General features: G+C 45.3%; 1 protein-coding gene across 3 annotated transcripts; it reads right to left on the bottom strand.

Annotated features, from left to right (window-relative positions):
• Nucleotides 1-283: 283 nt before the first annotated feature.
• MTURN (maturin, neural progenitor differentiation regulator homolog) lies at nucleotides 284-26472 on the bottom strand. Of its 3 annotated transcripts, XR_011074699.1 has the most exons (4): nucleotides 25915-26464; nucleotides 16124-16246; nucleotides 1888-2049; nucleotides 284-485 (listed from the first exon to the last, which is right to left on the bottom strand). XR_011074699.1 is itself a non-coding variant. In XM_068549235.1 (3 exons), exons 1-3 carry the CDS (start codon nucleotides 26074-26076, stop codon nucleotides 1939-1941), a joined length of 396 nt encoding a protein of 131 aa, XP_068405336.1. In that variant the 5' UTR covers nucleotides 26077-26462; the 3' UTR covers nucleotides 284-1938. The 3 variants fall into 3 exon arrangements, 2 of the variants coding, with proteins under 2 accessions (XP_068405336.1, XP_068405337.1); XM_068549235.1 differs by having other exon boundaries at nucleotides 284-2049; nucleotides 25915-26462; XM_068549236.1 differs by lacking the exons at nucleotides 284-485; nucleotides 1888-2049 and adding an exon at nucleotides 5101-5401 and having other exon boundaries at nucleotides 25915-26472.
• Nucleotides 26473-26537: the final 65 nt, after the last annotated feature.

Raw genomic sequence — 26537 nt, 5'->3', positions numbered from 1 at the left:
AGGTTTTAAGCCTCTACGTACAAAATTCCAGTTTACCTTTGAATGGAGCAAGCCAGTCAAGCTTCTTCATTTCGGTGGCAGAAGTCATTCTTTCAGACTACTGTGTGAACACGGAGCTTACAGACGTGGGCTCTACCTACGGGAGGCATAGCCCCCAATCACCTGTGCTCACGTTCAGAGCCAATCAGAACACAGGCAAGGGAGCAAAGCACGGAATCCGCTTGCCCCACTGGATAAAACCCCAAGGTTTGTTTTGTTAACAGGCTACTCCAAAGGAAATTCATTTCACTTGAAGTTAACCTTTAATATGTTTTTCCAAGAAACGAAAAAAACATGGGTACTGAAGCACGGATGGAAACCACGAAATTATTCTACCCGATGACTTAAAACTGTAGGACACTGTTTTACCACGAGCAGCTGTACTCCTCACGGCACCAATCAATTAAACAGAAAACGTTGAGATAATCAGGTTTACACCAACATGCCTGGAAGATATACAAGACTCCCGTAAACTCTGTGGCCTCTGCTGCTTTATTTTTTTTAATCTAAAATTTTGACAACCCAACAGGCATGTGTGTGCATGTTAAAAACAATTCCACCCCAGATGTTATGTTTAGTCAAGTGTTGTAAAAGAGGCATTCTGCATCTTTTATTAGAACCAGAGATGCAGAAGGGTCTAAGCAAAATGAATGTTTTAAATAATTCCATGTTAGCATTGCAAAGAATTTCCCCCCTCAGTGTGTGTTGCTAAATGATGACAGCCGTGTTTCCAGTTATGATAGTAGTTGTTTCTGTGAGTTGTCTGAATATTTGATCATTAAAACTTCCCTTCTGAACCAAGCTAACCCACGATTAAAAGATTCCCACCTTCATACCACTTTAAAACTTCACTGCAGTTAGGTTCCTCAGAGCACTTGATTACAATTTTTAAATAAATTATACAGTGGGATCCTTTCTTGACTTTTTTTTGAAGACTAAAAGTCAGATTAAGAAAGTAAAGAAGGATTCCATCATATTTTTAAAAAATTTATCCTGGTTTATTTTCCTATTAAATTCATCTATGGCTTCAAAGTTTAAGTGGCACTTGGATTTGGGATGTTTTCATGATTTAACAAGTTGCCATCCTGTTATAAAGAGAGAAGGTAAATGTTTCATTTCATATGTGGGGTGGCTTATAAACATTTTAAAGAAATCAATAATTTATGTCACCCCATTTATATTCTCCACTATTTAGACTTTAAAAGTGGCTTTGGAATCAGCATGTTTTAAAATAACTGAACATGCAAATAATGTTTCTTCCTAACCATGAACCAGTTGCTATATATCTAGGTAACTCAGTAATGGCAGAACACTTAAACAAAGGCTTCTTTGCCTCTCTTACCCTCTTAATCCAAAACTAAGTAATTTTCCTTTTCTGTCCTTGTATTTGCACTTGTGCAGTTTAATGACTAGATATTAAAACTCATGCTTTATAAGCAAAACCTTCCATTTTCATACACTTAAAAGGTACATAAAAAGTGCAGACTGCATTTCTTCTCTGCCATGCTTTCTCTCAATAATGTCACCTGTGATGACTCAAAACATATCCTTAATACATTCAGAGTTCTCTACTTTTGAGTCAGCAAATGTTAGTTCTCCAACATAAACTCAAGAGAGAACAGTCAGCCGCAAAATGGACTCTAAATTCAAAATGGCAAAGGCTACCGAGACAACTCCATAGAGACCCACTGAAACGGGAGTAAAATTCAGGTCACTTCTGAGCAAAGCTCATCCCAGATATCGTGTGGTCGTTAAAAAGGTATTTCATTTTAATTTGGATGCTGGGAGTCAGACGTCCTGTTTCGAAGTGCTATTGCAAAATGCTAACCCAGGAGCTTGTGACCCCACCTCGGGTACCACAGGGCCCACTCTCCTTCTCAGGTGGGAGCCCTTGGAAGTCTACTGCTGACTGACCCCCATTTGGGGGTGGTCCGCCTCTGGCTCCTCCTCTTCCACGTCCGCACTGTACTCTTCAAATGCGTCGTCATCTGCATCCGGAAGCCCCAGTAACTACAGGGGAGAGAAGAGAAGCAGCTGTGAGTGCCAAATGGCCCACAGGCCGGAAGACAACCAAAGGCATCGGATCCAAATTCAACAAAGGGGGCAAGAATATACTGTGGAGAAAAGACAATCTATTCAATAAGTGGTGCTAGGAAAACTAGACAGCTCCATGTAAAAGAACGAGATTAGAACACTTCCTCACACCATATACAAAAATAAACTCAAAATGGATTAAAGACCTAAATTTAAGACCAGAAACCATAAAACTCCTAGGAGAGAACACAGACAGGACACTCTTTGACATAAATCGTAGCAATATTTTTTTGGATATGTCTCCTAAGGCAAAAGAAAGAAAAGCAAGAATAAACAAATGGGACCTAATGGAACGAAAAGCTTTTTCACAGAAAAGGAAATCACTGACAAAATGAAAAGACAACCTACTGAACAGGAGAAATATTTGCAAATGATATGACTGATAAGGGGTTAATATCCAAAATATATAAACAACTCATACAACTCAATATCAAAAAAACCACCCAATCAAAAAACAGGCAGAAGACCTGAATAGACATCTTTCCAAAGAAGAAATACAGATGGCCAACAGGCACATGAAAAGATGCTCAACATCACTAATATGAGAGAAATGCAGATCAAAACCACAATGAGATATCACCTCAAACTTCAGAATAGCTATTACCAAAAAGTCTATGAATAGTAAATGTTGGAGAGGGTGTGGAGAAAAGGGAGCCCTCCTACACTGTCGGTGGGACTGTAAATTGGTGTAGCCACTATGGAAAACAGTATGGAGGTTCCTCAAAAAATTAAAAACAGAACTACCATATGACCCGGCAATTCTGCTCCTGGGTATATATCTCAAGAAAACAAGAACACTAATTCAAAAAGATACATGTACCCCCAATGTTCATAGCAGCATTATTTACAATAGCCAAGATATGGAAGTAAACTAAGTTTCCATCAACAGATGACTAGATAAAGAAGATGGGAGTTACACACCACACACACACACACACACACACACACACACACACACTGGATTATTACTCAGCCGTAGAAAAGAATGAAATTCTGCCATTTGCAACAACGTGGATGGACCTAGAGAGTATTATGCTTAGTGAAATAAGTCAGACAAAGACAAATACTCTGTTATTACTTATATGTGGAATCTAAAAAATAAAACAAATGAATGCATATAACAAAACAGAAAAAGACTCACAGATATATAGAACAAACTCATGGTGACCAGTGGGGAGAGGGAAGGAGGGAGGGGCAAAATAGGGATAAGGGTAGGGGACTCAAAGATACAAACTACTATGTGTAAAATAAATAAGCAACAAGAATATATTGTATAGCACAGGGTAATATAGCCACTGTTTTGTAATAACTTTAAATGGAGTATAATCTATAAAAATACTGAATCACTATGTTATACACTTGAAATTAATATAATATTGTAAATCAACTATACTTCAATAAAAAAATTTCAACAGCACTTAACAGGAATTAGCACAGTAGCTACGGATTTCTCATGGGAGCCAGCTACCTCTATAATTATTTTCATAAGCTTATTAGATGGAAGTGTCAATCGTACAATGGATTGGTGCCCAAAGGACTAGGTTTTACTGGAGAGCCTGGAGATTCTCTACTTTTAAGTATCATCCATGTATACACAAAGGCATAATATCTATGCACACACACACATATCTGGGCTGTCAGCAGTGGTACAATGAACAGTGCTGACTATCCCATCAAGATGTTAAAAATCTATTCTCCTCTACATCTTCTTCTCTAAAAACGCATGCTGCTATTAGTCGTAACACACATATAAAACTATAGAGACTACTGAAATGTTCAACAAAATGGTTAAATAAATTATGGTACATCCATAAAATGGAATCTTATATATCCACTTAAAATACTATTTTTGAATTTAATGATATCAAAAAATGTGCTCATGTGTGTAAAAAGAACGTGATAAAAATTGCATTTTCATTATGATACAAATTTTTTAAAAAGTATACACAAATGCATAGAAAAAAAGACTTCAATGAAATATATCCAAATTTTAAGAGTACTTTTTTAGGCAATGTGATTATGGGTAAATTTTTTCCTTTTTATCTTTTTGTATTTTCCAAATGCTCTATAATTATCATCAGGGTAATTCACAATGAATACACAGTAAACGTTTTCTTGAAACAGTGGCTGGTCCTGGGATAGAAACCGTGAGTGCCCTTTGCTGGGCCTGATCAATACGGACGAACGCTCTGGTGCTGGCAGGAAGCCAAGGCTGCAGGCATCTTGGCCTTGACTGCCATCACAGGGATGCCGACCCACAGCATTTTGATGAAGCTTTCTCACATGGTAGCCCCTTGGTTGACCATTTTCAGGCAACTTCACTGAATGGCCCTATGATCCAAACACTAACTGCATTAGGACAAAGTGAGATGGACCATTCCATGTACTCTGCATTGCTTCCCAGGGCCCTGCCACCCCGCCCCCCCCCCCCCCCCCACTTTCCATTCCCTCCCAAAGGCTTACAGGAGGAAAGGGTAAGCAGAGTCCTGATCAAAATAACACCTTTACTCTAAAGTTCTCAGACCACAACTCTTGCAGGTCTCAGAGAGCCCTCTGAACACGCTCAGGACAAGATCATCTGCCAGGCATTATGGGTCATATGATGCACGTGGCCTGCCAGGGCACCATGGCCAACTGCAGGCGCGTGCCTTCCCCTTAGAGCTCAGGGCCACAGCTGTCTCAGAGACACTGCTGACTGGGGGGAGGGGCAGGAGGGGCGCATCTCAGCTTGTTTGCATAGTCTGCACCAATCTCGGGTGTGCTGGGGAGAAGGGAAAAGCCCCTTTCCCCTACTACTGTCTCCCTTCCATATCTTAGTGGGTGGAATAAAACGTAAAGTTTGCCTCCAAAGAGGGAAAAAAATGGCTGGTTACAATGAACACAGATGACTAATATTTTGGTGTTCAAGTTTATTTCAAGAGCTGCTAGATGACACAGCAAGGTGAAAGTATCAGAAGAGTGGTAACATTTAAATAGTTGATAAAATATATTTTTGCCACTACCAAGAACTCCAGAATCACCTAAATGCCAAAAGAAGATGCATTGATTCAATAGTAAATGTAACTCCTCATTGCACTGAAGGGATGCTCCTTCAAAGAGGAATGGTCAGTGGGTTTCTTCTCAGTTAACAAATCCGACTGGATGCCTGGAGCCTTGGGTTCAGGAGGATTCTGAGGCTCAGTGGGAAAGATCCTGGTCAGTTAGCAATGGCTGTCACGGGTACAGGGGGCGCAGCTGAGGCATGCATCCACATATTTGCCATCTTGTCCTAAAGTGACATGCCATTGATTATTCTTTTTCATAATACGTTTAGATAATTCACATGGATTCAAACTGTAGGTACCCCTTAACACCCACCCTCTCCTCAGCTTAGGGTGGCTTGGTAGAAGAGGTTCCAGCAAGCCAAGCGTGAAACCCTTCCCTTCTCTCCTCTTCCTAGCTCTGTACCTTACCTTGATGTGAATCCAAAGCACATAGTTCTAGGTCTGTAGCATCAGCCACATGGGAGGCCCTTCCCTTTGGCAGGAAATCTTCAGATGCTAATTTGAGAGCTGCTCTCCCCCTGTCCTTAAAGGAGGGAGAGAGAAGAGAAGCAGCTCTCAATGGCTGTCAGGATGTTTAAGGCACCTTAGCGGAGAATCCGAAGAATTGGTTGAGAGGCTGTGTGGAAATGGCACCGGACCTCGCATCGGGAAGCCAGGGCTCTAGTTGGGGACCACTGCCTTTGCTGAGCCTCAGTGTCCTTCTCTGTAAAGTGGGAACCATGACACCTGCTCTACTCCAGAGAAACTATGGAGATTCAATGAGAAAGTGCATGGGGCCATGGTCTGCAAACTGTAGAGTCTTATGTGAATTATCTAATTACATTATATTATCTTGCTTCTCATTTTAAAGCACAGCCAGTTCAATTATTCAAGGGGAGTTACTGCTGCATCAGTAGACTGTCTCCAGACCCTGCTGCTTCCTCTCTCTTCTGCTGGGCTTGCTTCTGGACTGCCTCATTGTTAATTAGTACTGTAGGAAGTAGGAAGAGAACTAAGAAACTCAGTTCTATCAGCCTCTGCATTAGATTCTCAGGCTTACATTCCATTGAACCAACCAATTTTGTCACACTTCGGATTCAATAATAATAGTTTATATTGGTTAAGTTACTATCTGCTAGGCACTGTATAAGCAGCTTTTCTGTACATTAATTCCTTTGGTCCTCATAATAACCCTATGGGGTAAGTACTATTATTATCTCCCTTTCACAAAGAAGATCTGAAGATGTTGAGTAAATTTGCCCAGAGTTGCCCAGTAAGCATCAGAGCAGGATTCAAAGCCAGGCCAGCAGGTTGTAGACATTGCACGCCTAACCGCCAGGCTACCTGGGAGATATCCTTCCAGCTGTCCATGCTGCTCCTATAGCTGGAGCCTTCAATGTTTTCTACTCGGTAATACACTTAAAAAAATTCAATATGCAATGTTAATATCAACATTTATGAGTACGTACAATTTGGAAGCATGAGGAGGAAAACAGAAAAAGCACAAGAGCTAGAATTTGCCTGGGATTCCAAAGGACATCATACAGATATGTAATAATCTAGCATTCCCACTTCTTTCTCCATTCTCATTTATGGTAGGTAAGTCTGACTTCTGGGTTACCAGAGGCAGGGGTGAGGGGAGGGAAAATTGGCTGAAGGCAGTCAAAAAAGGACTAACTTCCAGTTATAACTTAAATAAGTACTAGGGATATAATTTACATCATGATAAATATAATTAACATTGCTGTATGCTGTATAAGAAAGTTGTTAAGAGGGGCTTCCCTGGTGGCACAGTGGTTAAGAATCTGCCTGCCAATGCAGGGGCCATAGGTTCGAGCCCTGGTCCAGGAAGATCCCACATGCCACGGAGCAACTAAGCCTGTGCGCCACAACTACTGAGCCCGTGAGCCACAACTACTGAGCCCACGTGCCACAACTACTGAAGCCCATGTGCCTAGAGCCCGTGCTCTGCAACAAGAGAAGCCACCCCAATAAGAAGCCCACGCACTGCAACGAAGAGTAGCCCCTGCTCACCACAACTAGAAAAAGCCTGCACGTAGCAACAAAGACCCAACGCAGCCAAAAAAAAAAAAGTTGTTGAGAGTAAATCCTAAGAGTTCTCATCACAAGGAAAAAAAGGTGTTTTTTTCCCTATATCTTTAATTTTGTATCTATATAAGACCATGGATATTCACTAAACTTACTGTGATCATCATTTCATGATGTATGTTAGTCAAATCATTATGCCATAAACTTATACAGTGCTGTATGTCAATTATATCGCAATAAAACTGGAGGGGAAAAAAAAGAATAGATTGAATAGCCAGATTGGAAAAAAAAAATTTAATTTCTGGATCCAAATTTTTAACAGTCAAGAATTCATATCAGAAACAGGAGTATAAACAGACTGGGAAGAATCCTGAGTCCTTGCTTTTACTGCACCCACACGCTCTTATAAGGGAAAGGAGACAGGCCAAGAAATCCTGTCAAGTATATTTAAATTGCTCCTGAAACTTAGAGTCATTCGTTCTTACTTCAGTAAATTTTTTTTTCAGTTGACGGGAAAAAATCTTTATGATCACTCTGGACAACAGTGTTGGCATTCCCAGGGTCTTGCTTCTTCAGAACAGTCTCTGATCACATAAGAACTACTGGGGCCCACCCATCCTAACAGGGTTGTACCTGGCGGGTAGAGACGCCAACCCTTGAGAATTAAAGCTCTTCAGACCCAAGAGAGTATCAGTTTTCTGTAGGACTAACTCCAGGTCTTTTTGAAAGTGTTATAAACTAGTTGAGGCTCTATTCAGTTGGCACTTAGCATCTGCTGTCTCTGAAGGTGGCACTCACTCAAAACACTTGGGCTAGAGTGTCTTTATAAAAGAAGGGGAGATAGTATCTAGGCCCTAGAGAGCACAGGCAACCAGCTAGGCTTTCGGGGCTTCCAGTAAGTGCCCTGTGGCTTTAGAGGTTCCTGTAAGCTCCTTCCAGAGGATTCTTTGAAGCAGCATTTCTCACACTTTGCTGTGTATGACTCACCCAGGATCTACCTAAAATGTAGATTCTGAGTCAGTGGGTCTCAGGTGGGATCTGAGATTCTGCTTTCCTAACAAGCTCCCTGGTGACGGGGATACTGCTGGTCCAGAAACCACACTCTGAGTATTGAGACCCTAAAGCATTTGGGGAATTGGTCACGATTTATCTTAATGATCCATGATGCTGGTGGTACCAAGAAACCTCTGATGGGATACTGGTCAGTCTGTTTTTTCGATAATAGAGAGAGAGAAAAAAAAGGGGGGGGGGGTAGGTGGCAAGACTGATGTAAGACCCAAATGAGCAAGAGTAATAGGTACCCTCTTATTTTAGGGGCTATCGCACGTTCTACAAAAGACAAGGGTTTGAATGTTCACCGTATGAGCAAAAAACAAATGCCATGATAAACTTAAATTGTCAACATTCAATGTGTGTGTGTGTGTGTGGTTTTGTTTTGGTTTCTTTTTGGATGTAGTGGGGTTTTTTTCTGTTTTCTTATCAATATTTTTTACTGAAGTATAGTTTATTTACAATGTTGTATTAATTCAATGTGTTTTTATTAAAACCCACACGTGTGCATAATCTTTCCTACCAGACTTTCTGACCAACCGGGGCAGCTTCCCACAAGTGGATTCTCTCTCTTCTTCCAGACTCTTGACCAGACTAGAAGAGTAGAAGCAAGAATTGCACTTTTTCTGGGTCACAATGGGTTTTCCTGTGGGGTATAATCCCTGGCTCTCCAGCCACTAGCGGCAAAAAAAAAACAACAACAACCAATCTTGCTCATGCCAGTAAGACAGAATTAAGGGAATTTTTCTGGTGGAAGGATCTCTGTTTCTCAAGAGAAAAAAACGTGGAGTCACACAGCAACCCCAGGCAGGGGACCAGGGTCAATCAGAGTGAGAAAACCTGGGGAAGCACAGGCTCTCACTCCAGGTAGGGCCATCAAAGCAACAATGAGAACCTGCTGTATGGCACAGGGAACTCTACTTCACTTCGCTGTACAGTGGAAAATAACACAACATTGTAAAACAACCGTACCCCAATCTAAAAAAAAAAAGAACATCAACCAAAACAGCACAGAAAATCGTCATAGCAAGAGGTGCCTCATGACCCTAATGTCCACAGTGCTAGTAAGAGAAGGAGTAATACTCCAGGAGAATAGAGTAAAGCTTTGAGAGAACTGAAAGGCAAAGATTAGTTTTGGTTTTGCAGCTAACTTGGAAATGGTAAGTTCTCTCTTCTTTTGTGAACTGTTTTCTAGTGGGGGGGTGGAGGGGAGGAAGGACTGTTAATCATCACTAAATAAAAGATATAAAAACATGGAGGGAAAAAATGAATGGCATGGCCAGCATTATTTAGACCCATAACCACTATTTCATTATCTAACTCAATCATGTGATGACTGGCAACTGTCAATCCAGGGCCACTTAAACAGAAAAAAATGTAGGACTCCAACGATTCTCCAATTCGCATTGATCAAGGCTAGTGACAGGTGTCTCCGAAGCCATTACGGGTGCCAGGACATGGATAAACCCTGCTGCTCACAGATGGCAACGACAGCACTGTCATTTGCACACATGTACCATTTGGATATGACATTCCAGCAGGAAGGAAAAAAAAAACTAGGTAGAAGCTAGGAGGCCCCTGGAGTAAAGCAGAATATGGGTCAGTCCAGGAAGGAAGCTGTCCCACTGCATCCATGGAGCCGCATATCCACCCAATAAGCATTTCCTAACAGCAGTTATGAGCTGGAAATTGAAACAAACCTCAGTGGGGTGGCTGGGCTTTGACAGCCCTCTGTGTTCTGATTTGGAAGCTCCCCATGCATCCACAAGACAGAGAAACATGTATGACCCCCATTTTAAAGATGGGGGCACTAAGGCTGAACAACACGGGCTGGGAGCCGGCCAGGCCAGGGCTAAGCCACCTTGCCCCACCCAGGGACATCTCTAAGGTTCTCTGAGCTAAGGGGCCAAGATGGGCCTTCCTGGTCTTTCTTCTTGGCCGGCCCTCCTCCTGCTCCAATATTGTCCAGATCTCGCCCTTTCAAGTCCCCCCTCCTCGTGAAGCCGCTGCCAGCACTTTGTTCCTTGATGAGCCCACTCACATCTGATATTCCCAGTCCTTATGACACATAGTAGATAAGGCAGTTTTTTTAAAAAAAAAAACAATAGTTCCTGATTATAAATGTTTTCTGTGACATCATGGAAAATTTAGAAAATCCAGAAGAGAAAATAAATATCACCCATAACCCTGTCACCAGAGGCTCTTTGGTCGTATGTCCCTCTGGGGGACAGGAGCATCCATTCGTCCCCCTTGTGGCACTAGCCTCAAACCCACTGAGTTGTACGGCTCAGGTACTGAATGGATGATTATTATTTTGCCAAAACCAGTGTTGATAAACTTTTGGCAATAATACCCCAACACTGCCCCTTTAAAATCTCTTATCTTAGCCAGATGCTTCTGTTAAGCGTGTGTTGAAATCACTTAGCAAATTGTTTTCTTCCTCCATCAAAAACCTAAGGGTCCTATGAAAGCTTTCACTACTGAGCTCACTTCTCAACAGTATTTTACCGAGTGTCCCCATCCCGTCCGTGTCAATGCCAGCATTTACTCAATGCTTATCCTCTGTGCCGTGCGCTGCACTAAGTCCCCAACAAGAATCATGTCATTTAATCTTCGTAGCAATCCTAAGGTAACTATCATCATTTGTTTCCTACTTTTACAAATGAAAAAACTGAGAAACAGCAAGGTCAAGTAACTTGCCTGAGGTCACACAGCCAGCAAGTGACAGAACTGGGATTTGAATCCAGGCAGCCTGCCCCCAGAGCTTGGGTTCCTCATCACTGTAGTAACCTGATTCTGCATAACTAGGTAAAGGGACCACAACCAACACCCTGTGGTCGGTGCACACTCACTGACATCCTGTCAGGAAACACTTCCCCAGAGAACCAGCAGATCGGAGTAAGCAGAGCAGGGAATGGAACTCTTTTGCACTGTACCTAGCAGAGCGTCTAGACCAAAATAAATGCTCGGTTTTGTAACCTGGAGTTTCTCTGTACGTTTTTGTGGCTCTGTCTCCTACCAGAAAGCCAGCTCCTTGAGCGCAAGGACTAGGCACCCTGCCCTGCCTCTTACTCTCCAAAGCGGTGCTTTGGCAAATAGCAGATGATCATACATTTTGTTGATCATGTGATGAAGAGATAGAGAAAAAAGAGGAGGAGTAACATGGTGAATAACAAAAAGAATAATTATTTTTTTCTTGTCGAATCGAACAACAGATTTCTTTGGTAGGGCATGGACTTTGTGATATTGATTGTTTCAGTGGGGGGAAGACAAACAGAAATGGGGGGAGAAGGCAAACAGAAAGGGGAGGAAAAGCACACAGTCTACAAAATTGCAATGTCCAAAGGTAGAGAGTGCTACTGTGGCACGCTGAGCCTTGCGGGCAGGATCGCCGAGGATGGCCAGAAGATGACTCCATTCTCTGGCCCATGCAGGCAGGCACGCGTGGGCTTCAGCAAAGTTAACTGACCCTGCTTGACTGATGCCCCAAAAGGCAGCAGAAGGCTGTCAACAGAAAGGTCCTTATCTTTCTGGAGAGACTACACAGGGTAGGGGCTGGCAACAGGCTGGCCAAGGTAAAGCAAGAATTCAAAGCCATGAATGAGGCTGTTCTAAGATGAAGGTAAAAATATTCCTTCTGTGGTTTCCCCAACTATAAACAAAAAGGAGCTACACAGATTGATCAGATTATCAAAAATTTTCAGGGAATGAGGTGCTCAAGCTTACCTGCGTGATAACCTTGTAGCATTTGGGTATGTGTTACTTCAACAAATACTTTCAGCTACAACCCCTTTCCTGGGTCTTATTTCTAAATCCAAAGCTCCTTTATATAAAACAGATAAATACCAGTGGGAAGAAATACACTCTTCAGTGGAGAGGGAGAGGGTAAAAGCTTCCCCACCGATCTCCAGCAGTCCTTCACCTGGGTCTGTAACACTCCCTTCTCATCCGATCTGGGGCACATCCTGACTGAGAGAAACCCAAAGCTTGCGTGCATTTCACTCTCACTAGTCCTGAGAAGGCCACCAGCCTCTCCCGAAGGCAAAAAGACCCAGCCAGAGTGCCCAGCACGCGACAGCTTCCCCACCAAAGGGGGCGCCCTGCCAGGTGAAGGCCCCACCTTGGGAGCACCAGCCCTGCCCACTGTGGCGGAAGGCTCTGCTTTAGAAATGAACTCTGGAAGCTCAACGGCGTTAAATGAAATCTGTGTGTCTCCATGACACAAAGCAGCTTGATCTGAAAGAAAGTATTCAACCAAGTCAATCGCTTTTAGCTGTGCATCTGGATTTTTTGGACTGCAGTTTTTTCCATTTACATGTGGCGGCCTGGTTGCTGAAATACAGCCATAGACTTGGTAAAGCAAGATGGCAAAAGGAGTCCTGGTGGGCGCTCACCTTCTGCAGGTAAGCCCACTCTGCAGGTAGTCTGTTGCTTGCCACCCCAGATGACAGCCACATACAGAGAATCAGGTGGCAGGCTAATGAGTGGAACCCCCCTGAGGAAACCAGCTGCACAGTGAGTATCATTTGCCAATTAGATAGTCTGGGGGGGTTGAGATTTGAGGGGACCAATTTTTTTAAAAAATTTTGTTTGCCTTGATATCTCTAGTTGGATGTCTAACAGGTATTTCAAACACTGGCATGTCCATAACCGAGCTCTTGATAGTCCCACCCCCAAACTTTCCTCCTGCAGCCTCACCCACCTCAGTCAAGGAACACCATTCCCTTCACTGAGTAGATGAGGACCTCTGGAGTCATCCATGCCTTCTTTTTCCCACACCACACTTCCAACCCATCAGCAAGTCCGGTTGGGTCTACCTTCAGGCATCTCCAGAATCAGCCCCTTTCTTCCACCTTCACTGTGATCATCCTGGTCCAAGACCGATGGCCTCGCCTGGAGGAAACCAACAGCCCCCTCACTGGGCTCCCTGCTCCCACCCTCCCCCGCACAGCCTGTTCTCTACTCAGCAGATCCCTCCTGCGTTTAAACCCCCCCAGCGGCTCCCCAGCACACGGGAGAAAAAGCCCAAGTCCTTCCGTGACCTGCAAGCCCCTGAGGTTCCTCGGACTCATCTCTCGATGCTCCTCCCCTCCCCCCCAACTCAGGCCGCACCAGCCCCTCCTTGTTCTCTGAACACTGGTTTTCTCTCCCTCTGTGGTCGTATTTGCTGTTCTCTCTACCTGGAAAGCTCTTCCTGTAGCTCTCCTCATGGCTCACATCTCACTTCAAGTTTTACTCACATTACCTCCTCAGTGAAGCCTTCCCTGCTCCCCTAATCAAAATTGTCAGTGCCTCTGACACTTCTCACCCCCTTTCCCTGACTCATGTTTTTTTTCTCCTCTGCACTTGTCACTAACACATTATGTGCTGTACTCATTTATCTTATGTTGTACTCATTTATCTTATCTCTCTGCCACTAGAATATAAGCTCTGTGAGGTCTAAGATTTTCATCTGTCTAGTTCAACTGCTAGGAACAGAGCAGTAAAGAGTGCCAAGTGCCTACTGGGTACTCAGTAAATACATCTTGAATGAATGGAAGTGGGATAGACCAGTATCATTAAGTCAAAAATCTATTTTGAATAAGCCAAACAGGCTTAGAAAATTAACAAACAACAACAACAAAAAGAACTGGTTGGACAAATGATACAAATCAGATAAAGTGACAAAAGCCACTTGAAATTCCACTTTTTATAATTATGGATTAAGTGACAGTGATCGGGACAAACTCTTGCAAAGAGAACTAAAAAATCTGGATTCAATATGAAAAATGCCTTCTTAAATACATTGAGAATTAGCACCCAGAGAGGTAAACCTATCAAAAAAAGCTGCTTTTGTCCTAAGGACATTTGCTGACCTGGAAGAAACTTCTACTGCATTCTTGGCCTACTCTAAGAGCTAGGGAGACCAAAGTCAAACCCAGGGCCTTTCAAAGGAGCAAACTGTTATAAACCATCCTCACTTTAGGCTAGGACCCCAAAAGCCTATGCTATGGTCTGAGTATTTGTGTTCCCCCCTCCAAATTCATATGTTGAAATCCTGACCTTCGAGGTGATGGTATTAGAAGGTGGGCCCTATGAGAGGTGATTAGGTCATGAAGGTAGAGCCCTTATAAATGGCCTAGTGCCCTTATAAAAGAGGCCCTGGGGCTCTCTCTCTCTCCTTCCACCATGTGAAGTTCAAGTGAAAAGATGGCCATCTGTCTAGGAAGTGGGCCCTCACTAGATACCAGACCTGCTGGCACTCTAATCTCAGACTTCCAGCCTCTAGAACAATGAGAAATAAATTTTTGTTTATAAGCCACCTAGTCTATGGTATTTTGTTCTATCAGCCTGAACAGACTGAGGCTGCTCTCAGAACAAGGATGAACCAGAATAAACCAGGCCTGCAACCTGACTGTCCATCACCTGGAGAGTTCTAAGAACCACAAGTCTCAAACTGATTGAGGGTGGTCTCTGACTGACAGGGCCCCTCTAGCCCTGGCAGAAGCAAATAAAAATCCTCTCTGGAGGAAAGTACCATCATCTTAGGCCTCAATATACCCCTATATATAAATTTTCAAATAAAAATATACAAATTTTCAAGCACGCAGAGATAATCCAACACGCAAAGAAACAAGATACCAGGACGGTGAACCAGTGGTAACAAAAGCTGACAGAACAGACTCCCAAACCTTGAAATACTGGAATATCTGACAGTCTCTTATGCAGCCAAGCCTACCATGTTCAGAGAAGCAAAAGACAAGTTTGAAAATTCCAGGAAAGAAGTAGATACTATTTTAAAAGATTTGAAAAAAGAAAAAAAAAAGAAATCCTAGAGCAAATAACACTGAGCATGTAGAGTATTTATGGTGGGCAGGGAATTGAACTTGGGGCACATGTCACGTAATCTGACTTTCTCTTCCAATAAAAATAAAGAGAGGGGCTTCACTGGTGGCGCAGTGGTTGGGAGTCTGCCTGCCAATGCAGGGGACGCGGGTTCGGGCCCTGGTCTGGGAGGATCCCGCGTGCCGCGGAGCGGCTGGGCCCGTGGGCCACAATTGCTGAGCCTGCGCATCTGGAGCCTGTGCTCCGCGGCGGGAGAGGCCGCGATGGTGAGAGGCCCGCGCTCCGCGATGAGGAGTGGCCCCCGCTTGCCGCAACTGGAGAGGGCCCTCGCACAGAAACGAAGACCCAACACAGCCATAAATAAATAAAATTAAAAAAAAAAAAAGAAAAAAGAAAATGCTCCCTATTTCACTTACAAAATTAATTTAAAAATAAAGAGAGAAGTAGTCTTCAAATTAGGGGTGAGTATTCATTTTACATGTTTTTCAGTTATAATGAAACAAACTGTCAGCTAACCATAGACATACAGATTCCTAAATCCTAAGGGGGTTGGGGGAAAGCAAGCTCTCTATAAGAGACTTCATAAAAAGAGAAAAGAACACAACAACTATCCAATTTCCTCCTTCTCCATATCCATCAACATGGAGGTACATCCTTTATATAGCCTTCTGGCAATTTCCTACCATAAGAGAACCTCCATAGCACTTCCAAGCATTTTGGTTTTAAGTCTACTGGATGAGAACCAGAATACTCAGTTGTCTCATAAAGGCTCTGTTTGCTTCCCACCCAATCAGAGATTCTTAACTCAAGTGATGCTAGAAATAACCATCATCCCTGCAACAAACAGCTGTGTCGCATCCCGTTTCCCCCTCCCTCTCCGCCCTCAGCCTCTCTCCACTAGCTGCTATCTTTAAGCCACAGGGCAGACAAGAGAAAAACAATTAGTCACCCCAGGTTTTGCCCACTTTCCCCACAATCCATGTTATTCAAAGCACAATCAATGGAGACAACAAGATGGCTTTAGAAGCCAAGCAGGCACCTACAGGTCTGAAAGACTTGAAGACTTTTTCCAAGACTTCATGGAGGGTCTTCTTGCCGCAGGAGGAGATGTAATCCTGTGCCAGCTGCAAAAAAGGCAGGCAGTCCTCGCTCTCACTCCACACGTGCTACATGCCCGCCGGCAAGGGAGAGGAGAAAACAAAGACACACAGTCATTATACTCAGTTTGAAATACACAAAGCCAAGAAGATTTTTTTTCTTTAATTACGTGAATTTGAAGAAGGCCTCCATTCCAGAGTAAAATCCATATAGTCATTCTTGATTTGTTTGCATTGAAGGAGATCAGAAAACGCATACCCTGCAGAAACCCCCCATGCTTCTGGTCCATAATCTCACCTGCTCAATTTTCCATCAAATCTGCTCATACGTAGTAAAAGCGGCATTGGGATCAATATTCCCCCACCCATGATTTCCACCGCCCCCCTTCTGGTGCCAGCTATGGGTGGTTTTAAAACAGGAGGAAGGAGAAAGGAAGGAGAAAGGCTGAAGGATTAGTTAGGCATAGTTTGTAACTGCTTACTTGGAGATATTCTTTACTCAGATTAGCCTGTGATGGTAAATTTACTTCAAGATGAAATGAATTCAGGAGAACACACAGAAAAGTCATCACTAAGTCACCAGGAAACAAAGGCTTTCTGAAAGCTCACCTTCCCTTAAAATGCTTTAAGAGGGCATCGTACCCAAGCAACACCTTGCAATGTTAACACGCACCAAGAGGAGACTGATTTAGGTTTTATTTTTTCTTAGGGCTAGACAAGTGGTTTTTTTTTTTCCCCAAATGAGGACATCCATTTTAGCACATCTTTAAGACTAGGCTAGTTTCTCCCATAAATGTTCAAGGATCTGGAATAAGTCCAAGAAACAGGCTTGAGAGATGTAGATGCAGAAGGCCCCTGCATATCTGAGCAATGGAGGGGGCACTGAGCTACCAGGATGACATCAGGCTATCAGTCAGGTACCAAGAATCGCTGTTTAGAGGGGCCTGCGCAGTGACAGCTCAACGTTGGTGAAAAAAATGCAGAGGAGAGGAAGATATTTGGCAGATGAGAGCAAGGAGCAGGGACTAGGCAGCAAGAGACAAGATCAGTTTGGAGAAATGGTCCATGTCAAGCACTTGCCCCCTCCTATTAATACAAATGATTAGAGCATCACCCCAGAAAGTCATATGCCCAACACTCAATAAACATATTTCACTTCCTTCTTTCTCACTGCAGGATCTCCAGGAACTAGAAAGAACTTAAAACACTGCTCAGATCCAAGAGAGAATAACAAGGTGCTAATATGCCATCTTTACCACCCAATTATCTGTGTTTCATAGATGTGAAGGTCCATTTCCGACACGTGCTGCTCTAATTCCAGCAGACTTCTAGAGTAGCTATTGCCTTGACCTAATAAAGATAACTTCTAGATTCTCCAACCTTAGAGAATAGCTCAAACACGATTCCCTATTAATTAGAGGCCCTTAAAGTCGTTGAGCCTCTGAAATGCCATTTATATAATAGTCTCTTGCATTGTACAAAAGCATAACAGTACAAAGTGCTTTTATATCCATTACTGCACTTGATTCTTAATTAGTGGGGATTCTGCAAGACAAATAATAAAGTCCCACTTTATATAAGTTCAGCTCAGCACCCATTTTCAAACTCAAATTTTAAAAAGTTCAAGCATATTTCAAATTCTTATCCAAGTCAGAGATGGGATTAACACCTAGCACCATACAACGGAAAATTTTAAGCCTGCCTTCCCTAGACTTGTTGTGAAGATTAGAGAAAAAGTAAAAAGTTTATTTAGTGCCTGGCACAGTGCCTGGCTGGCAAATAGTAGATATTCAATAAATGGTGGATATAGGTCGCCTATTTCCCCTTTTGCATCTGCAGGAGGATTGGGGGTAGGGGTTTCCACCTGCCACAAGGCTAAATCAGACACCCTATGTGACTTCACTGAGAACACTATCCAAGGCAACTTGGGATATAGTTCATTCAGAAGCAGGTGTATCTATGAAAACCTTGCATGGCTATTTTTTAACTACATTTTTTTCAAAAAGTACTTCAAATTACAAAGTAAACTAAGGAAAGTATATCACTCAAACAATAACAGAATCACAGAGTATCCACCACTGCTTGGTAATCAGTTTATTCAGTTTGAGTGTTTCTAGGGCATCTATAGCCTCATGAGGAGATTATTCATGCCACAATTTTCATTACTCCACTTTTGGAATTGTTGATTTATGAATATATTGAAGAAAGACTTAACACCTGCTAAAGGGCCTTATGTCCAGTGTGCCTAAATTTCCTTCCCGTGGCTGTCTAACTCATCCTGAATTCCCAGTAGTGTTGGTTTTGTGGTTTAAAAGAGTTTTAACTGCAGCTCTGCCCAAATGAAAACATGAGGGAGCAGGGGGCTTGGAATAAGACAGGCCCAGGTACACACGGCCGCTTAAAAGACATCACTTACTAAATGTTAACTGTTTCATATCCATTGTATCTCATAATAAAAGGTATTCAGTTTTATTTATTGAAACTGTCCCCTTCTACAATTAATCAAGGCAGTCAGCATACAAGATAAGATGAACTAAAAATTAAGTCTGCAGTTGAGAACATAAAGACAAAGGGGAAACAACAGAAGAAGAATAATGTAAAACCAAGAGAGATTAGGACAAACAGTGCCGGGTAAACAAGCCTGGCACTTGCCACGGATGGGACACAGATTTGCCTCCACTGCTTTCCAGAGGCCTATGCTATGCAAAGAAAGACATGCCATCAGTGCCCCGAGGCAGTGCCCACATATAAAACAGACCAGCTCTTCAGAACTAACAGGAAAGGGACTAGGGGCAGGAGGGTTACCTCTTAGGAAAATAGAGAGGCCCATTCCAAAACCAAGGGAAGGCAGAGAGAGCATGCGATGGCTGGGCTGAAGCTACTGAAAGCAGGATCTGGGGTCTAGTCTTGTACAAAGACAAATGGGCACCTGAAGACCCAGAGTCCTGCACCACAGGGCGTGGCCACAAGGCCTTCAACTTGGCAAATATCAAGCATATGTAACCAAACACCCACTTTGGCCACGAAAAAACTATAGCAGGGGGTCAGAGAACCTGTGGCTTTGAACAATGTAATTCCCTGGCAAATATAAATCTGGGGACAGAATGTATTGAATTTCCAATAGGGTAGTTAGAGCCAAGGCAGATCGCAGACCTGGACTATTATAATAGGGGAAATGCCAAGAAAAGGCTTCGCAAGGAGGGGAAAGCGGTGGTTCTTAAGCTTTAGCTTGCATCACAATCACCTGGAGGCTAATTAAAACACAACTGTTGGGTCCTACCCCAGAGTTTCTGATGGGGACTGGGGCTGAGAATTTGCATTTCCAACAAGTTCCCAGGTGATGCTTCTGCTGCTGGTTCTCGGGCCGCAATCTGAGAACAAGAACCAGAGTGGAACTTTGACCAACTACATATTTGAGGGTGGGCGTTACATTAAAAAAAAATCTAAATGTCATTACTGACTAAAACCACCTCCAATTTTCAGGATGGCATGGGTTGCAGTGAAGTGGCCCCCCTTGTACCTACCTTGAGCAGCCTATAGATTCCTGCTCATTTAGAGTTGAAAATCCCCAGTGAGAACTCTGATTTCAGCACACACCATCTGTGGCCGTTCTTTCTGTTTTTAAGTTGGGTCAGAGTTTATTATCAAAGCTCGCCCAGCTTAAGACATTATAACAATGTCATCTGCAAACAGGAAAATGAGCGCCTGTTTTCTGTAGTATAGATGAGAACATCCAGCTTACCCAAAAATGGAATTAGATCATCAAGGTAATTCAATCCTGCAAACATCTTATTGATCACAGTCTGTGTGCTCCTACTGTTCTACCGCTTGTGGGGATGGCACTTGACTTCCTGGTGCTTAGGCAGAGTTGGGGGTGGCAGGGGAGCTAAGAACATGCCCGTTGCCCTCCCAGGACTCAGTATCTGTGTCAAAGGACCATTGCCAAGGGCCTCCCTCTCACTGCATGGGTTTTCTGCTGTCAGCAGTACTGGGGAGTGCATTTTAAGTTGGTGCAGCTTAACGCACAACTGACTGCTCTCCACAGAAGAGATGGTGTAAGAGGGTAAGAGCTACAAGCCATCTCATGCTAGCCAACGTATTTCTGCCCAGGGAAGAGCATGGCTGGCCACACCTACCACCTGCTCTTGGTGTCAAACACTGATCTGTTTTACCAAGGAGGAAACTGAGGCTCAGAGAGGTTAAGCAACTTGTCTGTGGTCACACAGGAAGCAATGGGCAAAGCCAGGATGTCAAGAGAGGTGTCATGCCTTCAACCTGAGCCTCAGCTCCTTCCTTTGTAAGTCGCAGAAAATAATAATACCCACAGGGTGGATATAAACATTCCAAGAGATAATCTGTAGATAACCCTGCCTCTCATTTGGCAGGGGCCCAATGAGTGCTTATTTCCTCCTATTTGAACTTATATTAGCAGAATTTTACTCTCCTCAGGATTACCACCCATGAATGATGAAGGACATATCTTTTTCCCTGAAATAATCTCTCTGTATGAATAATGCATGGCCACCGTGGAAGGCATTACAGTCTACCACTATTGCTCATTTAATCTGCAAATAATAATGTGATATAGGTATGATTATCCCCATTTGACAGAAGAGGAAACTGAGAAGAGAGTTTAAATTTAATAAGAAAGTGCCTTCTTTCCACTCTACCACCATGTAAACATGATGCAATCTCATTCAAACAAGTTGTATTTTCTTTCTCCAAAATGAAAAGGTTGTTATTTAGTCACATAGTTAAGAATAGAGACATGCCTAGGACGAAAATGGAGAGAGAAAGACATAGGCATAGGCACACACATAAAATTAAATCACATAGTCCCTCTATAAATAAAACATTTTTCTTCAATACTATGACAACTGTTACCTTTGTTTTTGCATTGAGGAGGGATTAAACTCTACAAAACTGTGGACCCAAACATGTCGTGGACAGTAAGGGAGCACCCCCCTCCCTGTCGGCAGCGCCCAGGCACCAGGGAGGGGCCGGGCAGTGAGCTTTGAGAGCTCCTTTCTCCTGGCCTAGGCGAAGAGGGAAAGCAGCTGGTGCTGCCATGCCCAGGAGCACGTGCCCCTCTGTCTGTCTGGCATGTTAGCGGCTGCCAACACCCCATTCCTCAAGCCTGACCGAGCTCTCAGGACCTTTTGAGCTGGCAGAAGAGGGGAGCACACTGCCTGTGTGTGCTGTCGGCCACTTCCCCATGACACCTGAAGAGCCAGGCAGAGTAGCTGCGTCCTTGAACTTCCAGCACACACAAGGCACTGGCAGCATTTTATCCCAGGACCTGAACTCCTTGGCCGTCCATGGAGAGAGACCTGAATCAGGGCAGCAGTTTGGAAACGGACTGCAGGGACAGGATGGCCTGTGAAGCAAGAAGGGGAAGGAGTGCACAAGGGACCCAGGAGCTGCCAAAGAGAGGGCAGACAAAAAGAAGTCCTTGTTCCTAGGCCTCTGGAGCCCCCAGCCTGATGCTGCCTGGGGTACAGTCTGCATGGCAGAAGGCACAGCCCTCTGGGCTTTGGCTCAAGTCCTGGCTCTCTTACTTCTTAGTGGCATAGTCCTGGATGAGTCCCTTAAACTCATTAGCCTCGGTTTCCTCACCTATAAAATGGGGATATAATAATACCCACCTTAGAGAATATTTGTGAGGCTCAATAAGAAGTAGCCCTTGAACCCACAGTCTGAATTGGGTCCCCTGTTGTCACTCCTGTGGTGCTATATACTCACTACAAGGCTACCGTTCAAGTTGCTCTACCATCTATTAGCTGTGGGAAGGTTAGTAAACCTTGCTGGGCTTCACTTTTCTCATCTGTAAAGTGGAGATAATTACAGAGTAGCTTGTGAGATTACTAAGATTAAATGAGTTCATATATGCAAAGTCTGACACACAGTGAACTGCATGTAAGTGGTAGTTGTCTTTGAAGCTGTCACTCTTGAAATTTAACATCTATCTTCTACACTAGACTGTTAGTCATTCGTTCTTACAAACATGGATTGAACGCCTATCACATGTTTGACACTGTTCCAAGCGCTGCAATACAGTGATAAGACAAGCTCTCGTGAAGCTTACAGACTAGTGGGGCAGGCAGAAAATAAACAGTGGACTATCAAGTGCTGATGAGTGCTATGGTAAGAATAAAAGGGTGAGGGAGGGAGTATGTGGTCAGGAAGGTTTCTCCCAGGCCGCAATGGCAAAAAGGAGCTGGCCATGTAAAGATGTGGGGGAAGAGCACTTTAGGCAGAGGGAACAGCACACGTAAAGGCCCTGAGGCAGGAATGAGCTTGGCTTGTCTGAAGACCAGAAAGGCCAGTGTGGCAGGAACACAGTAAGCAAGGGGAAAGAATGGTCCAGGATGAGGTCATAGAGGTGGCAGGAGACAAATCATGTGGTGACTTGAAGCCAAGAAAGCTTAGGTTTTATTGCAATAATGGGAAGTCAGTTCAGGAGAGGTAGGGAGTGGTGAGAACATGACTTGGATTATATTTTAAATAGATCCAGAGGGACTGCTGTGCAGAGACCCTGCCAGAGCCACTAATATCATCACCCCCACTTTAGGCACTTTTCCCAAACAAGTCTGCTAGGGAGGTATTAATATCATCCCTATTTTACAGATGTGGAAATCATGGCAGAGAGGGGTTAAATAACTTCTCCCAAGGCTCAAAGTTAGATGTGGGGAGCTGGGGTGCAACTCGAGTAGCCTGACCCCAGAGCCTGTGCCCCTAACCATTATACCACTCTGCCTCTTAGATGAATAGAATGGCCCCATTCTATGTAGCCCTGGCCAAGTGCAGAGTGAGCCCTCAATAAAAGTCTGTTGAATGAATGAATGAATGATATAAAGACACTCTGTAAATTGAGAAATGCTATGTAAATATTCTGATTGTTAAATCCTTCAGATTACATTCCCTTCATCTCAAATTTCTTCTAATGTTTAGCAGATTTTTCTGGGAAAAGAAAAAGAAGAGAAGTAGGACATTTATTTCATGTCTGAGTTCCCTTAGCTAGAGGCAAACAGCACTTGACAAATCTGGCCTGGGACAGATAAGAGGAGAAGTTTTGGGCGAAGAAAACTCCAGTGGTTGGCATCTTGTCCATTATGGCCTCTAGAAACTGAAAAAGTTCCAGTCTACCCAATGAATTACTCCCCCCCACCACCATTATCTTTCTTCCCTATCTATTTCATTTAATTGTCAGTGAATGAATACTTTCAAAAGAAATACTTTTAAGCACTTTACTCATACAGGTGGGAAAACATTTAAAATATAATATGGGTGGCCTTGAAAAAGGCCTGATATACTTAATGTTTCTGAATGATGGTTTGATAAATATATTCAAGGCAAGAGAATAGCCTTGCTTTTCTCTACCTACTTATTCTCTTTGGATATGTCTCCTGCAGTGCCAGCAAGAAGGCTGTGTGGAACTCTCCCCCATAAAATCCAGAACCATGAGTGATTCTTGTCCCATCTCGAACAATAAAGAGGGGGAAAGGTCACTGGCAGTCCAAGGAAGCCCAGGGCTAGAAGGGACTCCTAATCAAACCCTAACACTGCAATTACTTGGACCCTGATGCCCTTTCCACTATATCCCTGGAGCTTACTTACACTTTTACAATGGAGTAAATCCCTTTTTAATGATCTCCCACAGACAACACTAATTTACTTATTTTAACTACAGTTAACAGTGTTCTTACATACACTTATAGTTTACTTGCTCTTCACAAGTACCTATGATGGAGGCATTCTGATCAACCTCATTTTACAGGTGAGAAATTGAGGCTCTTAAAAAAGAGACAACTTCTGGGCTTCCCTGGTGGCGCAGTGGTTGAGAATCTGCCTGCCAATGCAGGGGACACGGGTTCGAGCCCTGGTCTGGGAAGATCCCACATGCCGCGGAGCAACTAGGCTCGTGAACCACAACTACTGAGCCTGCGTGGCTGGAGCCTGTGCTCTGCAACAAGAGAAGCCGCAATAGTGAGAGGCCTGCGCACTGTGATGAAGAGTGGCCCCCGCTTGCCCCAACTAGAGAAAGCCCTCGCACAGAAACGAAGACCCAACACAGCCAAAAATAAAAAATAAATAAATTAATTAATTTTTTAAAAAAATTAAAAAAAAAAGACAAGTTCTAAACTCTGGGGAACCCCAGATCTCTGACCCAAATTTGTGGGGCCCTTGCTGTGCACTGGAGACTATTAGGTGCTTTATCTATTTGATCACTTGGCAGTTGGTATTATACCCATTTTCTGGATGTGTACACTGAGCATCTGAAAACATTAAAATGCATCTGACCAGAGTCACACAGCCAGAGCTCAAATCTGGCTGTCCCCCAATGCCATCCCTCTTCTAGAGTGTCGCAGGGCTGGGGCCAGGTGGGTTGTTCACCTTTGCAGGGTGGGGTGGAGGTGGTGGGAGGGGCATGCTTTATCGACAAGTCATACAGAAGCCTTCATCTCTCTGGGGCCAAGAGAGACAATCTTGCTGTCTCTCTAACTCTTTCTCGAACTTCCCGTGGGTGGTAGGGGCGCGCGACAGCCTGGACCTCGGCCCAGCTTTGTCTCACCCTACCTGAGGAGCCAGCGCCAGGCCTCGCCGAGGCGCTGCCCCACCTCCGTCCGCAGGGGCGGCAGCAGCGCCAGCTCCAGGCTCAGGCCGGCGACTCAGGCTGGTAACCTGAGCCCATAGCCGCCTCCATCTTACATTTGGGGACCATTATTTTTTCCTCGTCCTTACAAACACTTCATGAAGCGCCATCCTCGCCCAGTCTCTGCACCTCCCAACCCAACTCCCCGGCCCTCTACATCCCCTTCCTAAACTACCAGCGCCAAGATCCCAGGTGGGCGCAGGATGCAAAGTCGAGGTTTTGGACACCGCAGTTCCAGGTCCCGGTACCTCCGAGCCTGGGGCAGGGCGGGGAGTGGGGTGGGGAAGAGAAATTCCCCCTCTTCTAGAAAAACCGAAGGGCTTTGGCAGGGCCGAGGCCGCCGCCTCAGCTGGACAGAACCTCTTGGGCTCCACACACCCCGTTGGAAGCTCACAGAGAAGCAATGGAAGCACGAGAGGAAAGGGGGATAGGCGTGCCTGTGTGTGTTTGTGTGTGTATGCGCACGCGCGAGTGCGTTTTTAAGATCCGAGGTGTAATTCCGCAAAGAAGGTCCAGGAGATGGGGCATCGCTAGTGTGGACATAGGCTTTGTGTCCAAACACCGATGAGAATAACATGGGGGAGGGGGACGGGAGCGGGTTCTCCCTGGCAGGGACAACTCGAGGAGTTGCGTCTGCGCATTTAGAGGGTAACGGGGTTCCTCACCTGGGCGGGACGCCTGGGTGTAGGAAGCTCCCGACTCCGGATCCTGCGGGAGGGGAGGGTCCGCGCGCCCTGGCCCGCACTGGTGCGAGGCTGAGACACCCCCGGAGATGCTCCAAGCCGAGCACAGCGCTCGAGCCGTGGGGTCGCGTCCCGGAACCAGCCCTCTCTAGCCCGGCTCCCCGGATCCTAAGGACGCCCCTGCCTGCCGCCTACCGGACGCACCCGGAGCGCAGACCCCAACGGGCCGGGCCCGAGGGCTCCCCCGGCGGAGCGCGGAGCAGCTGGGTGCGCCGCGGTCAGCCGGTTACGCCCCCCCACCTCCCGCCCCACCGCGTCGCGGCGAGGGAGCTCGGGCGCAGGGAAGCGGCCGCGAGTCCACACTCCCGCGCGCTGCGGCGGTCCCTCCCCCAGGCACTCACAAAATTGTCCCCGCAGCCGTTGTCCGGACACAGCACGTAGAAGGAGACGCCGGGGTCGGCGTAGAAATCCATCCTGCGCTCGGTCTCCTCGGTGGCGATGAGCTCGAAGGGCGTGTTGGAACACCATTTCTCCGCAACGTCAGCCAGCTGCTGGAAATCCATCCTGGCCCGCCGCGCCCGCTGCTCCCTCAGCCTCCTCACTCGCCGCCCGCCTCCCGCTCTCTTCGCCGCCCGCCCTCCTCTCCTCGGGCGCCCTCCTCCCGGGCGGGCAGCGCGCGGCTCTGTGGGCTCTCGGGCAGGCGGCGGGGCCGGGCGACGCGGGCTCCCTCCAGTCCCGGGGCTCCTCCCGGCGGGGACTGTTTACATGCTGTGTGTAACGGGGTGGGCGGCGACCAGGGACAGCGCGGCGCCGCGCCCGGCTCCTCCCCGCTCCGCCTCTCCTCCCGCCCCCTTTCGGGCCGCCCCGGAGGCTGGGGCGGCGGCCGGGCGAGGTTGGCGGTGGGCGCGACCGGGCGGGACCTGGCGCGGCGGGAGGGACCGGGCGCTCCGCGAGCTCTCCTGTTCCACCCCCACCTTTTTAAAAACTAACCCTGAGCATAGCTGGGCCCTCCCGAACCCAGGGC

Source organism: Eschrichtius robustus, chromosome 8 (genome assembly GCF_028021215.1).
Source record: "Eschrichtius robustus isolate mEscRob2 chromosome 8, mEscRob2.pri, whole genome shotgun sequence".
Lineage (NCBI taxonomy): Eukaryota > Metazoa > Chordata > Mammalia > Artiodactyla > Eschrichtiidae > Eschrichtius > Eschrichtius robustus.
This window is presented reverse-complemented; position numbering and strand designations above follow the sequence as displayed.